Consider the following 21,288-nt stretch of genomic DNA (forward strand, 5'->3'; position numbering starts at 1 on the left):
TTAATGGCATGTAGTGCAGCTACCTGACGGGAACCAGTGTGATTGAACCCGGTGATTGGAGTTCTTGGTCGGTGAGGTCAGATGATCCTTCTCCATCACCACCTCAAAGTTGAGAATAAACATGATGACGGCACCGTCCTCATTCTTCACAGGGACCACGTCAACCAGACACAAGAAGCAGCTTCCTGCAGGCGACAGTAAGCAAGGTGAGGAAACAAGAAGTCTTCTACATGGTCACACACCCTGCAGATGTCACCCCTATATCTAAAGTGGGGTTCCGATTTTATCACAGTTCCTTACAGTTTTCATGATCTCTGCTTGCTGTGAATAAAAACCTGTCTTGGTCATGCAATGATCATAAAAGACTATGGGCAGAGCTCTGATAACTGTAGCTGTGTAACCATTACCAGGACGAAGTTTATCGACTGACAGCAAACACAGATCTTGAACATGAACATCTTGTAATGAACTGATACAGAATCTATATTAGAAATACAGTATTTTTCATAAAACAATAACTTTTCTTGGCTGAAATTGGGATATGTCATTGTGGGGGGGGGGGGGGGGGGAATTGCTAAAATTGTGTAAATACAACTTAATAAAATCCCACCATGTTCCTGGGCTCTCATGTTCATGGGCCCCATAATCAGGTCAGACAGGGGCCCACTAAGCAATCTTCTCATGGGGCAGCCTGACCCCAAAAACAAATACAGAGGTCAGAAGGTAATTGTCAAAAGATTCTTCGGATTTACAAAACTTTGATGGTTGTCCTTGGCAACAGACAGCTTTTAGCTTTGTTCTGTGGTCAGACATGTGACCTAACAGCTGACCTCCCACAATGCACTGCTCTCTGATACTAGGACACCAGACGAATGCTGACTGGAGGAGATAACACATTAGAAGTGAAAACCAGAACAAGAGAAATATAGTGTAAGGCCGATTCATTGGCCTGTATTTGTGGGAGGGGCATGGCTGCCTACTTCAACGGCCGGCACCCTCCCACAAATCGTACGAGGTGCAGAGTTTCGCAGGAAGCGTGCGCTCGTACCTGGCATTTTTCTCCAGCAGGCAGGTAAGTGGAGTCCGGTCGGCTGGTCTCTAGGTGAGTGGGGCCCACGCTCCGGACCGCATCGCTTCTTCCTTCCAGGCGGGGGGCGGACCGTAACGGAGGGCAGGCTCCCTCATCCACTACGTTCTGGCCGTCATTTCCCAGGGGGGGGGGGCCGAGCCGCGGCGGTGACTGCGCTCCCCTCCTCCCCCGTCCACAGGGCTCCCGAGCACTGCCCTCCTCCGGCGGGGGGGGGGGGCGGAGCCACGACGGTGGCGGCGCTACCCTCCTTCCCCGCTCGGAGGTTCCACAATGGTTCACATTACCAGCGGGGGGCGGGGCCCGCGGTGGAGAGGGGCCCCCCTCCCTCCTCTGATCTGGCCAGCGTCGCACTGCTTCCCCACGTGGTGGGCGGGCTCAGCCGGCGGTGGGTCGGCCCCCAAAGGAAGGGGGGCACCCCCGCACTGGGCGCCCTGCCAGGGAGCAAGTGCGGCGCCACGTGGCTTACGTTTTTGTCCGATAAAGGGGTGGGGCCAAGCCACATAAGGCCTCCCCCCTGTCCCTACTCAATGCAGGGGGCTGCGCCGTTTCCCCACGCGGTGGGTGTGCCCAGCCGGCGGTGGGTCGGCCCCTCAAACGAAGGGGGGCACCCCTGCACTGGGCACCCTGCCAGGGAGCGGCGCGTTGATTCGGGGGCCCCCCTACACCGGTTCAGGCCAGAGGGCTACGCTACTCCCCACGCGGTAGAAGTGCTCAGCCAGCAGGTGGGTCGGCCCTGGGCGAAGGAGGGCACCCCCGCACTGGGCACTCTACCAGGGAGCCGCGTTGCCCTCCACGTGGCTCACGTACCGTGTTGGTGTGGGGCGGAGGCCATTGCGCAAGGGAGTCCCCCCATTCGGGTCCACGGTACCAGGGAGCTCCGCGCTCCCCACGCGGTTATCGTGGAGGGATACGGGGGACGCATTGGCCACGCTCCGCATCTTCACTAAAGTCTGGCACGGGCCGCCGTGCCGCTTAGATAGGCAGGGATCCGTGACAACGCCAGGAACGGTCGGGGGGAACATGTTAGCCAGCGACTAAACCCCTTTCTACCGGTCGCCTGCAGCTTACAGCTCACGTCCAGTCATTTCATGTTTTACCTGCACGGTTCCGTATGGCAGGCACAATCCACAGTTGACACCTTCATTGTTTTGCTTCCAGGGTCCAAATTTTAGTCTTGATCTCATTCCGTGATTGTGGCTTGTCGGTAAGGTAGTAGGGGCACACGTTGGGGAGGGGAAAGGAAGTGCCCACAAGTGGGTTATGTGTCTCACGCACTATTTCACATCCAGGCTGTGCTGTTTCACAAGCTTTCTGCGGTGGTCAGTATAGATTTCTGAGTAGGTAAGTACATCATATTTCCCCTGTGTGCTATTTCTGGGTGGCGGTTCTTGGCCACTCCCTCATGGTCCTTCTGGTGTTAGTGTGCGTAGCTACACGGGGGCAGTGCACCTTTCCTTACTTTGCTAAGCAGTTTCACGGATGCTGGTGGTCGTCCAGTTTAGCCGGTCACTTACGTTACTGTTTTCACAGCTGTGATGTCACACGCATCAGACATCGTCAAGGCGTCTGTGGACGAGAACGCAGCAGGAACGTCAGAGGGGAGCAGTATACCGTCCCTACGTGCATGGACCATTCCCAAGCTCATGTCGGAGCTAACGAAGAAGGGTGTCCCTTTCCCGGCTTCCGCCAGGAAGGCAGAGTTGTATCGACTGTGGAAAGACTCTTTAGTGCCCAGTTGTGACGATCCCCCTATGACCACGGTGCAAACGTCACTTGCTCAGTTGCACGTCATGCTGAACAGTCTGACATCGGCGATCACTTCAATACAGGCGAGGTTGGAATTAATCGAGTCTCACGGCTCGGTCGTTCCGGTTTCTGCCCCTGAGGTCCCGGTCGCCACCACCTCTGCGGTAGGGGATACCCGTACTGTCCAGGCCATCCCCAACGGGGCTCCATCTCATTTTCGTCCCGATCAGCATTAGGAAAGACATCCTTGAGGGTAGGGATGTTAACCTCGCTTCGTTGCTGATAGCCTCCAGAGACTTGTCTAACAACAAAGTTACAGCTTGCGGGGAGTCTCGGTGGTGCTGAGAGGCCGTGACCACAGGCTTAACCGCAAGCTAACCTTCCCGGAATTCGTCTTGGCGTTTAGCCTTTTCAGGGATGTCGTATGTTCTGCCAGGCCGGACAGGAGGGAGGAACTCGATCTGTACCTCTTTCGGGTTACAGAGTTGGGTTACAAGTATGGAGGAAATTCGTTTTACGACTATCATTGTTCGTTTTCAGCCAAAGCAGCAGCTGCGCTTTCCCAGTTCCAACATGTGACAGATTGGTCCAACCAGATACAGAACTGTTCTGCAGGCACTTTGCAGGCCTGAAAGCTCCCTCCTGTTCCGCTTGTCAGTCCATCTTCCACTCCGTAGAGTGGTGCCACAAGTCAGCCGCCAGTACTTCATCGTACCCTTCCAGCTCATCAGCTGGGCCACTCGATGTTTACAGACCCCCCCAGCTCCGTGGACAAGCTAGGCCGGTCCATTGTTCAGCCAGGTAGGGCCCAGATCTGTAACAATTACAATTACGCATCTTGTAATTTCGGGCAGTGCCGTCTGTTGCACATCTGCACCAACTGTTTTAGGGCCCTTCCCAGAGTCGCGTGCTCATTAAAATCGGTAAAAATTACATGAGTGTGGTCAATACCAGCTGCTTACAGGAATTCTTGCGAGGTCACCACAATCCAGGGTTCGTGCAGTTCCTGGTCTCAGGGTTTCTCGAGGGCTTCCACACAGGGTTAGTCACGACTCCAGAATTCACGTATGAGTGCAAGAACCTTCAGTCTGCCCAGAGGAATCCCAATTCTGTAGACACACTGATAGAGTCCGAATTGGACAAAGGTTTCCTGATCGGTCTGGGCATTGAACTAGACTCACAGGACAGGTTAGCCAGATTACCTTCGGACAAATTGGTGAGAATCAGAGAAGTCATCCATAGATTTGCAGTCACGACCGTGGTCACTGAGGCCGATTTGCAGTCACTACTGGGCATGTTAAATTTCGCCATGCGCATCATTCCGCAGGGCAGATCGTTCATATCCCGCCTGTTGGCGCTCCTGGCCACGGCCCCGGAGCAGGACAGCCCAGTGTGTCTGGATAGTCGGGCCTTAGCTGATCCCCACATGTGGGACCAATTTCTTTGTCAATGGAATGGGGTGTCCTTGTTCATTCCTGAGTTATCGTGTCAATCTCCTGTAGTCTTCTCAGAGGCGGCTGCGAGCTCAGGTTTTGCCGCTATTTTTGGCACCCACTGGGTCGCAGGCGAATGGTCTGCCGAGGTGGGACAGATCCCAGGTTTCCTCCACACCTCGGCACTGTTCGAACTGTACCCCATTGTGGTAGCTGCCCACATATGGGGCAATCATTGGGTAAATCGGTCTGTTTTGTTCGTATCTGACAATACAGCAGTGGTAGACATTGTAAACAGTGGGTCGTCTAAATCATCCCATGTCATGTGTCTCTTAAGACGATTAGTGCAACTCTCCCTACATTACCATTTTCATGTCCATAGTGCGCATGTGCCAGGTTCACAAAAACGTGGCTGCTGATGCCTTATCGAGGGCTAATTTCTCCCTCTTCTTGCAGGTCATGCCAGAGGCAGATGTAGCGGGCGCTACCGTCCCTCCTCACGAATCCTTAATCCTAGCGTGACCAATCACCTAGAGACGGCCCACGCCTTGATATCCAAGTCCCTTTCCCCTAACACCACCAGGGCATATAACACCGGGTGGAAGGCGTTTTGCAAGTTTCAGAGGGAATGTCCTCAGGGGGGATCCAGTTTTGTAGATTACATCCTGGCTTTCATTGGCTACTGCCACTCAGAACTCAAGCTCTCCCACAATACGGTGAGGTCATACTTGTCGGGAGTGCAACGTTTCCTCTCCATCAGTCATCCCGAACGGGCGTCGGTGTTCTCCATGCATACCGTCAAAGCCGCACTTAAGGGTTTGAGCAAATGCGGGCCCCAAGGCCAAGTGCGTAGGCAGGCTGTCACCGGGCTCCTTTTCCGTAGACTGTCTGATGTCCTGGATAGAAATCCTTTTGGGGTTCTACCCAGCCTGGTGCTCAAATCCGCCATCTATCTAGCTTTCTATGGCTTCTTGAGGCCTGGGGAGTTCACTTGTTCTCCCAGCGGCAGCAGCAGGTTTCTCACAGTCGGCCAGCTGGTCCAAAACGCCGAAAGTTACGTGCTGCTGCTGAGGACGTCTAAAACCTCACAGGTGGGCCCCCCAGTCCCGGTGTCCTATTTCCCTACGTCTCATCAGTGGTGCCCCGTCACAGTTCTCCGTCAGCTACTATCAGCCTTGCCGGGGTCCGGCCCAAGCAGTCCACTGTTGCCCTTCGGGGTGGCACCACTCACCACCCATTAGTTCGTGTCCCACGTACGCTCCCTAGTGGCCAACTTGGGTGGCGACCCCACCTCGATCTCGGGACATTCATTCCGCATAGGGGCAGCATCCGCGGCCTCCAAGAACCAGGTGCCAGCGCATATCATTCAGAAATTAGGACGTTGGCGCTCCACGTGTTTTAACCGTTACATACCTCACCCCGAAACTGAAATGTCAATGGCTTTCCAGAGTCTGGTTCTGTAAATTACTCCTGCCAATCGGTATGCCTTTTTGCCCTCTTTCAGGCGTCCCTCCACGACGCGGTTGCGGCACAACTCTAACCGCTTAAGAGTAGGATATCTCAGGTAGGACTCGGTACGTTCTTGGTTGCCACGACCACAAGTGAAGGAATCATAAAGCTGCAGAACATTTTATGCAGAGTTTAACCTGAAATATTGTAAAACGGAAGCTGTTTTTTAAATGCCATCTCCGAGGTATTCTTAAAGGGGACCTCTCCTGACAGGTCTGTATTACTGAACACTTGGTATAATTCCTATGGGAAATAAATCAGTGGATTGACAATGGGGTGTTACCTTTCTCCTTCTGCCACAGAGGTATATAGTTGATACTGGTCAACTCTGAGTATGAAGGGACACCCCCCCAACTACTACCACCCACAAGGAATGGAGGAAGGGTACAACTTAGAATAACAAGAAAAGTACTACACATACTGTAGTTATATGAAATACAATTATTTACTGGAAAAAACAGCCAGAAAGCAGAGCAAGTATGATTCTTGTAATTGCTGACATACATAAAACAATAACACACTAGGGTTCATATCATATATATATATAAAAATAGTGTGATGTGTGAAACCCCTTCTAGGAGTGACCCCGCAGCCATCACCAGTGTCACCATAAGGGACATTACCTGTGTGACCATCCCCAGCCATACAGACAGTGAAGGGTCCGGACAGGCGAGTCGCTGCAATCTGCTGACACAGAACAGACCAAATTTCCAGTGCAAAGTTATATCTCAATTTTTGTGATCGGCGGACGGGACGCAGACTGGAGAGAGCACGGCGGGAAGACGGCGAGCGGCGACTGAAGACACCGACTAAGAAGTCACCTGAGATTGTTCTCTACTAACCCAATTAAACAAATCATACATCAGCTTTCTGTGTCAGCCTCCGCCGTCTGGATCACCTAATCTGCAGATCCGGAGGGAACAGGAGGCATCCGTATTTAACCGGAAAACAAAAAGATCCAATATCCGTCTACATAGAATCTAGGTATAGACTACATACCTACTATATACCAGCCGTACATACATAATTATATACAGGAGATACCCAGGTTATACCAGCTGTACATATATAATTATATACAGGAGATGCCCAGGTTACACCAGCCGTACATATATAATTATATACAGGAGATGCCCAGGTTCACCACAAGATGTAAACCATTGGTGAGCCTCAAAACCAGGAAGGCCAGATTAGAGTTTGGCAAACAACATCTAAAAAAGCCTTCACAGTTCTGGAACAACATCCTATGGACAGATGAGACCAAGATCAACTTGTACCAGAGCGATGGGAAGAGAAGAGTATGGAGAAGGAAAGGAGCTGCTCATGATCCTAAGCATACCACCTCATCAGTGAAGCATGGTGGTGGTAGTGTCATGGCGTGGGCATGTATGGCTGCCAATGGAACTGCTTCTCTTGTATTTATTGATGATGTGACTGCTGACAAAAGCAGCAGGATGAATTCTGAAGTGTTTCAGGCAATATTATCTGCTCATATTCAGCCAAATGCTTCAGAACTCATTGGACGGCGCTTCACAGTGCAGATGGACAATGACCCAAAGCATACTGCAAAAGCAACCAAAGAGTTTTTTAAGGGAAAGAAGTGGAATGTTATGTAATGGCCAAGTCAATCACCTGACCTGAATCCGATTGAGCTGCATTTCACTTGCTGAAGACAAAACTGAAGGGAAAATGCCCCAAGAACAAGCAGGAACTGAAGACAGCTGCAGTAGAGGCCTGGCCGAGCATCACCAGGGATGAGACCCAGCGTCTGGTGATGTCTATGCGTTCCAGACTTCAGGCTGTAATTGACTGCAAAGGATTTGCAACCAAGTATTAAAAAGTGAAAGTTTGATTTATGATTATTATTCTGTCCCATTACTTTTGGTCCCTTAACAAGTGGGAGGCACATATGCAAACTGCTGTAATTCCTGCACCAGTCACCTGATTTGGATGTAAATAGCCTCAAATTACAGCTGACAGTCTGCAGGTAAAGCACATCTTGTTCGTTACATTTCAAATCCATTGTGGTGGTGAATAGAGCCAAAAATGTTAGAATTGTGTCGATGTACGACTGTATATAATTGTATAGAGGAGATACCCAGGTTATACCAGCATGGTCCATGTCGCTGTATATCGGCACTGTATATTGGTAAGATGCTCTGTATACAGTGACTACCCGGGCACCTGCCAGAGGAGGATTTGACCTTCACTACACACGCATCAAACCAGAATGGCGCATGCGCAGAGGTTTAAATTGGCCTCAGTCAGTGTCACCTGTACAGATCACTTCTGGGCGAGTCTACCCATATTGATAAACTATATAGTAACACTCAATGCCAGTCTGCTGCATCAAAAGCCAACAGGATACTGTCCTCGAGGACTTCAATTAAGTCAGACTGGGCAGGTTTTGGGCATGAACATCCTGACTCTTCTCCTGGGAGGCTCCACCCCCTTGACTCCAGAAAGGCAGATTACATAAGCAGCTGACAGGGTCCCTTCCGGATGACATGATAATTAAGAGGAAACTGTTAGTTACATAACAGAAATGTGCTGGAAGCAGAAGCCCCCCCGACTGCAGCGTCAGGAGCACCATCCAGGAGTCCAGGGTGACTGAATCCAGCAGTGATGACCGAGTCGGCTCTGCTATGTGGAGATTACGGGTTACGTTGCACTGTGTAAGCAGCTTTGACGATGTGTCTGCGAGTTCAGGTCAAGACCCATTTATGTAAGGAGTGTCAGCGATGGGCGACACTGCACACGTAAGACTGTGGGACTTCTCCGGACCTGTAATCCCCAGGAAGACAACACATCCGGGGCATCCATTCTCTGCCTCACACCGCTCCTCTGTTACTTCTCCTAAAAATGTATGAAATGTTTATAAACTGGGTGATGGCAATCCGCTCTAATAGCACTACACGTCTCAGGCTGCAAGTAGTAACACAGAGTCCTCAAGGTACTCAGGAGGAAGTGCATACACAGGTTCTGTTACATAGGACTGCAGGTGACATCTACTACATTATCTGTACTCAGAGTTATCACTGTGTCATCTGTGGTGTTACATAGGACTGCAGGAGACATCTACTACATTATCTATACTCAGAGAGTTATCACTGTGTCATCTGTGGTGTTACATAGGACTGTAGGTGACATCTGCTACATTATCTGTACTCAGAGAGTTATCACTGTGTCATCTGTGCTGTTACATAGGACTGCAGGTGACATCTACTACATTATCTGTACTCAGAGAGTTATCACTGTGTTATCTGTAGTGTTACATAGGACTGCAGGTGACCTCTACTACATTATCTGTACACAGAGAGTTATCACTGTGTTATCTGTAGTGTTACATAGGACTGCAGGTGACCTCTACTACATTATCTGTACTCAGAGAGTTATCACTGTGTTATCTGTGGTGTTACATAGGACTGCAGGTGACATCTGCTACATTATCTGTACTCAGAGAGTTATCACTGTTATCTGTGCTGTTACATAGGACTGCAGGTGACATCTACTACATTATCTGTACTCAGAGAGTTTTTACTGTGTTATCTGTGGTGTTACATAGGACTGCAGGTGACATCTACTACATTATCTGTACTCAGAGAGTAATCACTGTGTTATCTGTAGTGTTACATAGGACTGCAGGTGACATCTACTACATTATCTGTACTCAGAGAGTAATCACTGTGTTATCTGTGGTGTTACATAGGACTGCAGGTGACATCTACTACATTATCTGTACTCAGAGAGTTATCACTGTTATCTGTGGTGTTACATAGGACTGCAGATGTCATCTACTACATTATCTGTACTCAGAGAGTTATCACTATGTTTTATGTGGTGTTACATAGGACTGCAGGTGACATCTACTACATTATCTGTACTCAGAGAGTTATCACTGTGTTTTCTGTGCTGTTACATAGGACTGCAGGTGACATCTACTACATTATCTGTACTCGGAGAGTTATCACTATGTTTTCTGTGGTGTTACATAGGACTGCAGGTGACATCTACTACATTACCTGTACTCAGAGAGTTATCACTGTGTTATCTGTGGTGTTACATAGGACTGCAGGTGACATCTACTACATTATCTGTACACAGAGAGTTATCACTGTGTTATCTGTGGTGTTACATAGGACTGCAGGTGACATCTACTACATTACCTGTACTCAGAGAGTTATCACTGTGTTATCTGTGGTGTTACATAGGACTGCAGGTGAAATCTACTACATTATCTGTACTCAGAGAGTTATCACTATGTTTTATGTGGTGTTACATAGGACTGCAAGGAACATCTACTGAATTATCTGTACTCAGAGAGTTATCACTGTGTTATCTGTGGTGTTACATAGGACTGCAGGTGACATCTACTACATTACCTGTACTCAGAGAGTTATCACTGTGTTATCTGTGGTGTTACATAGGACTGCAGATTACATATATTATTAGTACTATGTTATCTGTTGTGTTACATAGGACTGCCAGGCCTGGTGATGATGGGGTCATGTTATATCACATCAGGTGTGTACAGCGGGTTGATGCGTTACGTTGCGGCGCTCTCTTAAGCTCTGACATGTCGGTCTGATCTCTGCTGTCAGTAATTGGGTGAGAGAAGTAAACTGCGCACACACTGGAGTAATCCTGGGCTCATCCTCGCTGCGGAGGAGGAGGCTTTAATCCCCCCTAATCCCAGACACATGGCTCCTAACAAGCAGAAATCCCAGCGCACACAGGGAGGTGGCGGGCGGTCCCCGAGAACCCTTACATGTGACTGCGCTGAACGCCCTCCATCTCTGGTCTCTTAATTCCAAAAAGAGCATCCTTAATCCGCCGGCTGCACTGGACGTCTCGTGCAAACAGCCGGCCGGACATAATGGAGGGATAAGCAAACACTGCGCAGCAGACCGTCTACACCCTCGCCGCCAGCATTGTTTATATCCATTTTCACAGTCGCAATCATCATCCTGCATGAAGTGACGATGCATGGGGTGCCACATGACACTGATGTAGCAGAGCTGACTGAAAGCTGCAGATCGGATGCGGACCAGAAAATACGTGTGTTGTGAATGAGGCCTCAGTTAGGGACCACCTTTCAGCCTCTGAATGTAAAGAAAGTTCACAAAATGATGCCAACACTGAAAGCAAGCAGAGATCTAAATTGGTGAGGATCTGAAAGACAATGTTTATTATAAAGTTGCAAAACTACTTCTTTTACAAATAGAAATGGAGGTGAAATATCACTGGTGTGCACCAGTGGCATACCCACCATAGAGGCCGACCACGTGACCGCTATGGAGCCTGCGCTCTACTACTTCTATGGTTGTGACATAGATTTACTGCAGTTTCTATTGGCCACCACTAGGGGGAGCCCAATGAAACGAGATTACGCACGGCTTCCATTGAAGTGAAAGGTAACTATACATGTTCCTATGCCCTAAGCTCCCCCTAGTGGTGGCTGCGGGAAGGCGAAGATCTGTCAGTTTATATACTGCAGGTGTCTGCTGAAATATGCCACCCCGAATGAGCCCCATATGGTGTCCGCTCAGGGCTCTGTAGCTGAGTGCCTGCTGTTTTACACATGAAGGCAAAGTCCATGATCGGCGTTATCCCTCAACTGCGACCACGGCATCTGAGAGGTCTTTTCATGGGAAAACTGTGCCGTCACCCAAGCTCCTCCCATGACTGAAGGTGGACTGGTCATAGACCTTAAAGGGAAATTTCCTGCTGGGCCGATACCCAGGGGGCTGCCCGAGTCCTCCTCACGGCCGCTGGCCACATAATGATCTGATGCTCACAACATTAATGCTACTGTAGGAGCATCAGGTAACGGCCCAGGTGCCCTCCTGAACTCAACTGTATCACCATCCTCAAGACGACGATACAGTTGAATACTTTGGTGAGGGCAGCGGTATTTGTGCTACACTGTGGTACTTGGTTCTGCTGGGGCGGTATTTTGTGCTGCACCACGGTATTGCAGGCCCACCTACTTTCGTTGTCCTTGCCTACTAGTACCTACGGTGTACATACAACATGGGGCCACTTTAACTTCCCAGTCCGGCCCTGCCTATGATGCGCTGCCCATGACAGATCTCCAGAGGAACACAGTGAAACGCCAGTATCGCCGGATCCCAAACTACATGAACAATTAGAATATAAAAGTATTTATCCCGTACAGTGAACGGCAAAACGGGAAGAAAAACTATCTAAATGGCCAATTCGACAATTTCAATCATGTCACTTCCCCCCAAAAAGCTGAATAAAAAGTAAGAAAAAAGTCATACACACCCAAAATAGTAACAAAGAATGACGGATCGCCCTACAAAAATGTGCCTAGAGCATAAATATAAAATAAAGTTATTGGGGGGAGAATGAAGAGAACTGGTCAGTTTTATCTCATAGGGAACACTGTAAAAACAAAACCCATAAAACTATATAAGTGTGGAATCGCTGTAATCGTACTGACCCCGAGAATGAGGAGAACAGGTCAGCTTTATCTCATAAGAACGACACAAAAAACGTAAGCCATAAAACTATGTCGTAATAGCATTTTTTCCAACTCCACCACATTTGGAATTCTTTTCACTATATCACAACATTACATGGTGACATTATACCATATAAAACAAGCCACCGTACAGCTAAGTGAAGGGAAAAGTAAAAATGTTACGGCTACAGGAAGGCAGGGAGTGAAAAATTTAAATACAAAATTGTCTGGATCCTTAAGGAGCTCATGAAGCACCTACTCCACTATATACTACATAGACAGTGCTTGAGGAGGAGGTCGACTTTTTTTTTTTAATTATAACTAATTTTTATAAAAAAGTTTATTACATAACATGTTTATAATAAATGTACAGTACTGATAATACATGCGGCACATACACTGATTCATCGTCGCCCCCTGCTGCCTGCACTCTGCAGCACATAGATTACACTTGCCAGTAGTTATTACAGTATGTAATAGGAAGGTGCAGGAAATGTACTGGAGTCTGGGAGTTCTGTTGGACCTCAGCACAAAGCCAGGGGAGACAGCAAAGAAAATATATTCATGTCAAGATGATATGGCTAGAGGTCTGTATCCATTATATCACCTCATTCTATTATATAAACTCTGCACAGTACCACTTCTCCTGTTCTGTATACTGGGTGCAATCCTCAGTATCTGCTCTTATTCTGTATATACAGTTGCAGGAAAAAGTATGTGAACCCTTTGGAATGATATGGATTTCTGCACAAATTGGTCATAAAATGTGATCTGATCTTCATCTAAGTCACAACAATAGACAATCACTGTCTGCTTAAACTAATAACACACAAAGAGTTAACTGTTACCATGTTTTTATTGAACACACCATGTAAACATTCACAGTGCAGGTGGAAAAAGTATGTGAACCCTTGGATTTAATAACTGGTTGAACCTTCTTTGGCAGCAATAACTTCAACCAAACGTTCCCTGTAGTTGCAGATCAGACGTGCACAACGGTCAGGAGTAATTCTTGACCATTCCTCTTTACAGAAGTGTTTCAGTTCAGCAATATTCTTGGGATGTCTGGTGTGAATCGCTTTCTTGAGGTCATGCCACAGCATCTCAATCGGGTTGAGGTCAGGACTCTGACTGGGCCACTCCAGAAGGTGTATTTTCATCTGTTTAAGCCATTCTGTTGTTGATCTACTTCTATGCTTTGGGTCGTTGTCCTGTTGCAACACCCATCTTCTGTTGAGCTTCAGCTGGTGGACAGATGGCCTTAAGTTCTCCTGCAAAATGTCTTGATAAACTTGGGAATTCATTTTTCTTTCGATGATAGCAATCCATCCAGGCCCTGACGCAGCAAAGCAGCCCCAAACCATGATGCCCCCACCACCATACTTCACAGTTGGGATGAGGTTTTGATGTTGGTGTGCTGTGCCTCTTTTTCTCCACACATAGTGTTGTGTGTTTCTTCCAAAAAACTCAACTTTAGTTTCATCTGTCCACAGAATATTTTGCCAGTACCGCTGTGGAACATCCAGGTGCTCTTCTGCAAACTGTAAACGTGCAGCAATGTTTTTTTTGGACAGCAGTGGCTTCCTCTGTGGTATTATACCATGAAATCCATTCTTGTTTAGTGTTTTACGTATCGTAGATTCGCTAACAGGAATGTTAGCATATGCCAGAGACTTTTGTAAGTCTTTAGCTGACACTCTAGGATTCTTCTTCACCTCATTGAGCAGTCTGCGCTGTGCTCTTGCAGTCATCTTTACAGGACGGCCACTCCTAGGGAGAGTAGCAGCAGTGCTGAACTTTCTCCATTTATAGACAATTTGTCTTACCGTGGACTGATGAACAGCAAGGCTTTTGGAGATACTTTTATAACCCTTTCCAGCTTTATGCAAGTCAAGAATTCTTAATCGTAGGTCTTCTGAGAGCTCTTTTGTGCGAGGCATCATTCACATCAGGCAATGCTTCTTGTGAAAAGCAAACCCAGAACTGGTGTGTGTTTTTTATAGGGCAGGGCAGCTGTAACCAACACCTCCAATCCCATCTCATTGATTGGACTGCAGTTGGCTGACACCTCACTCCAATTAGCTCTTGGAGATGTCATTAGTCTAGGGGTTCACATACTTTTTCCACCTGCACTGTGAATATTTACATGGTGTGTTCAATAAAAACATGGTAACCTTTAATTCTTTGTGTGTTATTAGTTTAAGCAGACTATGGTTGTCTATTGTTGTGACTTAGATGAAGATCAGATCACAATTTATGACCAATTTGTGCAGAAATCCATATAATTCCAAAGGGTTCACATACTTTTTCTTGCAACTGTATATACACTGCACAGTACCACTTCTCCTGTCCGGTATACTGGGTGTAATCCTCAGTGTGCAGGAGCCAGTGGACGGGTGTGGTTGTGTGTGGAGGAGCTCCTGCTAATTGCTGACAGACTTCCAGGGATTTTTCCATCTTTCCCAGCCCAGGCCCTGTCTCTCTCCCCAGGGAGCTGGTAGGGTCCTGGGCCATGAAACGACTGAAGACCCAGGATCCTACTTCCCGGGGTAGGCCGGCGGGAGGTAGGGGAGGTGAGCTGCCGGCCTCAGTTCCATCTTCCGCCTCGTGGGTCAGAAGATCCAGCAGGAGTCGTGGTGCAGTGGCCCCTGCAGCCCCCGGAGGTGAAGCCGTGTCCATCGCCGGCAGTTCCAGGAGGGTGGACAGTAGCCCTCCAAGAGGTACGCGGAGTGCTCCTGGGGGTGGGCCGGTTCCGGTTGAGGCTGACTGGGGCAGCATGAAGCCCCAGGAACTAATCGCCGTTTACAGCTCCCGAATCACGGCCTACCTCCGGGAGTATGAGGAAGCGAATAGGACCCTCAAGAAGCTTAGGGAGAACATGTGGGTGGAGGGGGTGGGGCCACGGGTACAGCGGTGTCCCGATCCGGAGTTGCAGGGGGAGGGTGCGAGGTGGCTGCCTCCGCCCCTTCCCCCCCCCAATTTGTATGCCCAAGTCCTTGCCGGGGTTCCAGTGTCCTCTGCCCCGGTCTGCTCCGCTTCAGTCCCTTCCGCTGGTATTGTTGTCGCGGCGGAGAGTGGAGGCGCAGTGGGAGTGGTCGAGGGTGGAGGGGGTGGGGCTTCGGATATTCAGAAAGGAGCTCAAAGCAGTGTGTCTGTAGGCAGAGAGGGAGGGGGCAGTCCTGATGCGAGTGTGGTGCGCACCGCCCCTCCCTCCTGCACTGTTCATCAAGTAAATAAGGCCGGCGTGGCTGGGACCAGTGGTTCTACAGCCCGCCGGGCCAAAAAATCAGGAAAGACTGTTAAAAATGTGTCCAGCAAGGAGATGCTGGACAAAACAAATAACGTGACCTCTGTCCCCTCTGGCCCAGCAGTGTGTGTGGGGGAGGGGAGAGTGTGGTAGTGGCCACTGAAGCAGTGGTCACTTCTAGTAGTGTAAATACAGTTTCTGTTAGTGGTGTTGCCCCGGGCCCTGATAGAGGGGTGAATGTTGGGGGTCGGCCGGCCACTGTACAAGTGGCTGGTGCGCCTCATATAGCCCCTTTAGAGAGGTCTGGAGTGGCACCTGCTGTAGATAGGTCTACGCCTGGCAGAAGTTATGCTGGTGTGGTCACCGGCGCAGGGGGGGAGGGGCGGTCCCCATTGTCCTCCCTATTACCAATGTCTGGTGACGGTAACTTGCAGCGGCAACTTCTAGAGGCTCTTAGGAGAGGGGAGAATTCCATTACAGTAGGGGGGCAGCAGGTGGATCTATCCTTCTGGATAGACAGGCATGGCCTGCGTGCCTTCTGAGAGCAAGGCGGGGGCGAGACCACCTGGTCCTCACCCACAACCGGCCCCGGGTCAACCAGGCGGAATGTTGTCTGTCTGAAATGGAGAGGCAATGAAGCGTGCCCTACCAGGAAGAGGGTGGCAAAGCTTCTCTTTCGGATGGGCATCAGGGCATGTGACATCTTTGCCCTGATACATCCGTATGGCACCCGGGAGTTTGATGTCAGTTTTGCCTAGCCAGAGGGTCTTGAACTTTTCTGGTCTGGGTATGAACTGGCAAAAGACCAGCCGGACTGGCAGGGTTTTTTTGTGCAAGCGATAACCCGCCAGAATGAGGTCAAGAAAGTGACCGTTCTGACCCGTAACGAGTCACTTTCTTGTGTTGACATCTTGACCTGGTTGAGCAGGTACGGGGACGTCCAGGGTCTTCCTAGCAAGAACCTGGATGAGTTTGGCATCTGGTCGGGTGCCTGGACGTTTCAGATTAAGTTGAAACATTCAGGGGGGTTGGTTTCCCACATACCATCATCTGCTTTCCTTGGTCGGGATAGGATCATGGTGCTCTACAGGGGGCAGCCTAAGCTGTGTTACAAGTGCGACAGCCCTTCGCACTTCAGCGCCAGCTGCCAAGTGCAGAGGTGCGTGTTGTGCGGGGGTGAAGGCCATCTAGCTGCATCTTGTGGGCAGATTAGATGCAACCTGTGTGGTGAGCTAGGGCACCCGTTCAGTCGTTGACCTCGCTCTGTCGCCAACGTGGCTCGTGCACGCGCGTAGGCGAGCCGGGAGGCCCCCACCGCCGAGGCGAGTGCTGGCGAGGGCGACAGGGCAGTGGGGTCGATGAAGAGAAAAGACGGCCCGTCCCAGCAGAGACGGAGTGAGAGGCGTCAGATGGAGAGGGGGCAGGTGGAACCCCGTCCTGGGGTGATGCCTGTGCCCTCCCAAGAGAATGCTTCTCCTAGAGCTGAGACCCTGGGGGATATCGAGGTGAATGAGAAACTCAGGAGACTAGACCGTTCCGAGGTGACTCTGTCCTCTTGCTACGAGAGTGCAACAGAGGGGAGTGAGACAGAGTCTAAAAGAATAAGAAGGAAACGTCTGACCAAAAAAAGATCTAGCCCGACTAGAGTGCCTGTGGAAGGCAAAGCCAGCTCCCCCCTGGACCTCTCTAATCCTGACTCTCTTCCCCTGGATCTTTCCAACCGGTACCTCACCTTGGATGAGATCTCCGCCTCCTCTTCTTCCGGGGAGGAGGTTGAAGGTGGGGGGCCGGAGGGGCAAGAGAAGGAGCCTTTGGAAAGGCCCGCGCCTCCCTCCGGTGAGGATGCAAGGTCCTCAGGAGGTGGGGCGGGTCCAGACACTGGGAATGGGAATGACAAGGGTGGTGCGAAGGGGGAGGCGGTGGTGACTAATGAGATGGACACCACTGTCTCTCTCAAAAGAAATCGCGCCACCTTAGGGGGTAGCCCCAAGAGGGGTAAGAAGAAGAAGAAGAAGAAGAAGAAGAAGGGAAGGAAGAAGGCCGTCTTACTTAATCACTCTGTATGGCGCCACTCACTCCGTTGACGCTGGCGACCATTAATGTCGCCAGTATTAAATCGGATGCGGCTAGGTTTGCAGCCTTTGATTTTCTCAGCCAGGTTGAAGCTGACATTTTATTTTTGCAAGAGACCAGGCTGCCAGATTTGGCGGCTGTATATAAAGCAAAAAAGGAGTGGAGGTGCGGTCCATCATATTGGTCTCTTGCGGCTGAGCCGTATAGCGGAGTGGCGGTTATTTTTACCGCACCAGTAGAAAGCCGACGAGTGATTGAGTTAGAAATGGGGAGGTGTTTGATTTTAGATGTCCTCATGAAGGGTCAAGAGCTTCGCCTGATAAACATCTATAGTCCCCAAACCAGGTGGGATCGGAAGCGTCTCTTTATGAGGATCAAACCTTTCCTTTTTACGAGTCGGCAGGTGGTCTTTGGCGGGGACTTTAATACAGTCACAAGGTCCCAAGACCGGGGAGGCGCCAGAGACCGGCTGGCTTATGATAGTGTATCCCTGAATAGCATAGCTAGCGAGGCTCGCCTGGTGGATGTCCACATTAGGCACACCCCAGGCCACGGTGGTTTTACTTATTATAGAGGTAGTCAGATTAGGTCTAGAATAGACAGGTTTTATTTAAAGGAGGAGACTACTTTTTCACCTTTAGAGATGGTAGAGGTGGAATTCTCCGATCACTGTATGATTATGTTCTCTTTGAATGTTGCAGAATCCCCCCAAATGGGAAGAGGCTATTGGAAACTAAATTCGGCCCTCCTGGAAGAAGCAGAGGTGAGACAATCCTTTGAGGATTTCCTTCAGAGTCAGGTAGAGTTGCTGGATCTTTGTGACACTAAGTCGGAGTGGTGGGAGATATTCAAAGATCGGGTGGCAAAATTCTTCCGCCAGCTCTCGAGCCTCAGGTCCCTGGACAAGTGTAAAGGCCGATTCATTGGCCTGTATTTGTGGGAGGGGCTTGGCCACCTACTTCAACGGCCGGCGCCCTCCCACATGCGTACGACGTGCAGAGTTTCGCAGGAAGCGTGCGCTCGTACCTGGCAGTCCATTGTCGGCAGGCAAGGTGAGTGGACGTCCGTGCGGTGGTCGGCCCTTTGGTAAGCAGGGGCCGCCATGCGCCGGACCACTGCGTTTCTACATTAGGCAGCGGGGGGGCCTCTACAGGATGGGGGACCCCTCCTGCCCGTTCAAACGGCGGTACCTCTTCAGCCTCCGGCGGGGGGGGGGGGGGGGGGGGTGGAGCCCCACGGAGACGGCACTCCCCTCCTCCGCCGCCCAGGTCCGAGCACGGCATTACTCTCCGGCGGGGGGCGGGGCCCATGGTCATGAGAGAACCTCCCCCCGCCCGCCTTCTCCGCCTGCCTCCGCCCCCAAACGTACAGCCAGTGCTGCCCCGCTCCCTCACGTGGTGGGCATGCGCAGTCAGCGGTGGGCCGGCCCCCTAGCTAGGGGAGGCACCCCTGTAACGAGCGCTCTGCCGGGGAGCGGGGCGGCACCACGTGGCTCCTCCCATCACGACGTGGAGGCGGGGCTGAGCCACACAGGCTTCCCCCTATCCCAGGTTTTGCCAGGGGGCAGCACCGTTTCCCCACGTGGTGGAGGTGCCCAGCCGGCGGTGGGTCGGCCCCTCATGGAAGGGGGGCACCCCCGCACTGGGCACCCCATCAGGGAGCAGTGGGCCCCCCACGTGGCACGTCCTCAATTGAGAGAGGGGGGGGGGCTATGTCTGTTAAAAGCCTCCCCCTATCCCAGTTCATGCCAGGGGGCAGCGCCGTTTCCCCACGCGGTGGAGATGCCCAGCCGGCGGTGGGTAGGCCCCTCAAACAGGGGGGGCACCCCCGCACTGAGCACTCTATCAGGGATCGGTGAGGCCCCCCACGCGGCATTTCTAGTTTCGGCAAGGTAGGGCCCTCGACGCTGGGGGCCCCCCCCCTGTGTCGACTTCATGCCAGAGGGCTGCGCTGCTCCCCACGCGGTAGGAGTGCTCAGCCGGCGGGCGGGTCACCCCTGGGACGGAGGGGGCCGCCCCGCACTGAGCACCCTGTCAGGGACACGCGTTGGCTCTCCACGTGGCACCCAAATCGTGTTTGCGTGGAGCGTTAGCCGTTGCCCAAAGGTCCACCCCCACTTGGTTCACGGTGCCCGGGAACTCCGCGCTCCCCACGTGGTTGCCGTGGAGCACGGTGGGGGACGCAACGGCCCGCTTCTCGCCCACACCTAAAGTCTGGCACGGGCCGCCGTGCCGCTTAGATAGGTAGGGGTTTCATCACTGACGCCAGGTAGAGCCAGGGGGTGTTCAACGTCGATCAAAACACCTACTCCCATCCATCGGTCATACCTTCTACTCACAGCTCACGTTCTATTAATTGAGCCTTACGCATTGACTGGTTCTTTTGTGTTGTTCTGTTGTTGTTTTCCAGGTTCAAAACAGTTGTTAAACAGAGAGAAGTTGGTTTGGATCTCAATTGATTTTCCTTGTCAACCAAGGTAGTGGGGGTACACGTTGGGGGACGGACAGGTGCTGCCTTTTACAGGGTTGTGTCTCATGCACTATTGTACGTACAGGTTGTTCCATTTTCATTAAAACTTCCGTGGGAGTCAGAGTATAGTGTTTCTCAGTTGGTAAGTACATCAGGCCTCCTTGCATGGACTTCCGGGTGGCGGTTCCTGGCCACTCCTTCACGGCCCTTCTGGTGTTAGTGTGCGTACCTCACGGGGACAGTGCACCCTTTCCATTACGTTGTTTAAACAGCTTCACGGATACCGGTGGTCATCTAGGCTAGTCGGTCACCTTACGTTACTGTTTTCACAGCTGCGATGTCACACGCGTCAGACATTGTCGAAGCATCAGTGGACGAGAACGTAGCGGGGACATCCGAAGGGGGCAGTATACCATCCCTGCGTGCTTGGACCATCCCCAGGCTTATGGCGGAGCTGACAAAGCAGGGCGTCCCTTTCCCGGCATCTGCCAGAAAAGCGGAGCTATATCGGCTATGGAAAGACTCCCTGGTACCCAGTAGCAATGATCCCCCTGCGACCACGATGCAAACGTCGCTGACTCAGATACACGTCATGCTGAACAGTCTGACGTCTGCCGTCACGTCCATGCAGGCGAGATTGGAGTCTATCGAGGCTCGCAGCTCAGTCTTACCAGTTTCCTCCCCCGAGGTTCCGGTCGCCTCCACCTCTGCCATAGCGGACATTCGTTCTGTCCAGTCCGTCCCCAACGTGACTCCATCCCACTTTGTCCCGATCAACATCAGGAAAGACATCCTAGAGGGTAGGGATGTCAATCTCGCGTCTCTACTGATTGCCTCCAGGGACCTATCTGACAATAAGGTCATAGCTTGCGGGGAAGTGTCAGTGGTACTAAGAAGCCGCGACCACCGGCTCAATCGCAAATTAACCATCCCGGAGTTCGTCATGGCGTTTAGCCTTTTCAGGGATGTTATTTGTACTGCCAGGCCGGACAGGAGGGAGGAACTAGACCTGTATCTCTTTCGGGTCACAGAATTGGGTCATAGGTATGGAGGGAACGCATTCTATGATTACCATTGTTCATTTTCAGCTAAGGCGGCAGCGGCTCTCTCCCAATTCCAACACGTCACAGACTGGTCCAACCTAGACACCGAGCTATTCTGCAGACACTTTGCAGGCCTGAAAGCTCCCTCCTGTTCCGCCTGTCAGTCTATCTTCCACTCTGTCGAGTGGTGC

The 21,288-nt window shown here is 51.0% G+C and overlaps 1 protein-coding gene across 2 annotated transcripts in view; it reads right to left on the reverse strand.

Annotated features, from left to right (window-relative positions):
• KCNH2 (potassium voltage-gated channel subfamily H member 2) overlaps positions 1 to 21,288 on the reverse strand; it is a 246,775-nt gene that overhangs the window by 128,879 nt on the left and 96,608 nt on the right. For both annotated transcript variants that reach the window (XM_040431368.1, XM_040431367.1), the window contains exon 3: positions 24 to 185. In XM_040431368.1, the coding sequence (XP_040287302.1) occupies positions 24 to 185 (162 nt within the window). The remainder of the gene's footprint in view (positions 1 to 23; positions 186 to 21,288) is intronic.

The sequence above is a fragment of the Bufo bufo genome, chromosome 5 (assembly GCF_905171765.1).
Source record: "Bufo bufo chromosome 5, aBufBuf1.1, whole genome shotgun sequence".
In the NCBI taxonomy this organism is placed as follows: domain Eukaryota; kingdom Metazoa; phylum Chordata; class Amphibia; order Anura; family Bufonidae; genus Bufo; species Bufo bufo.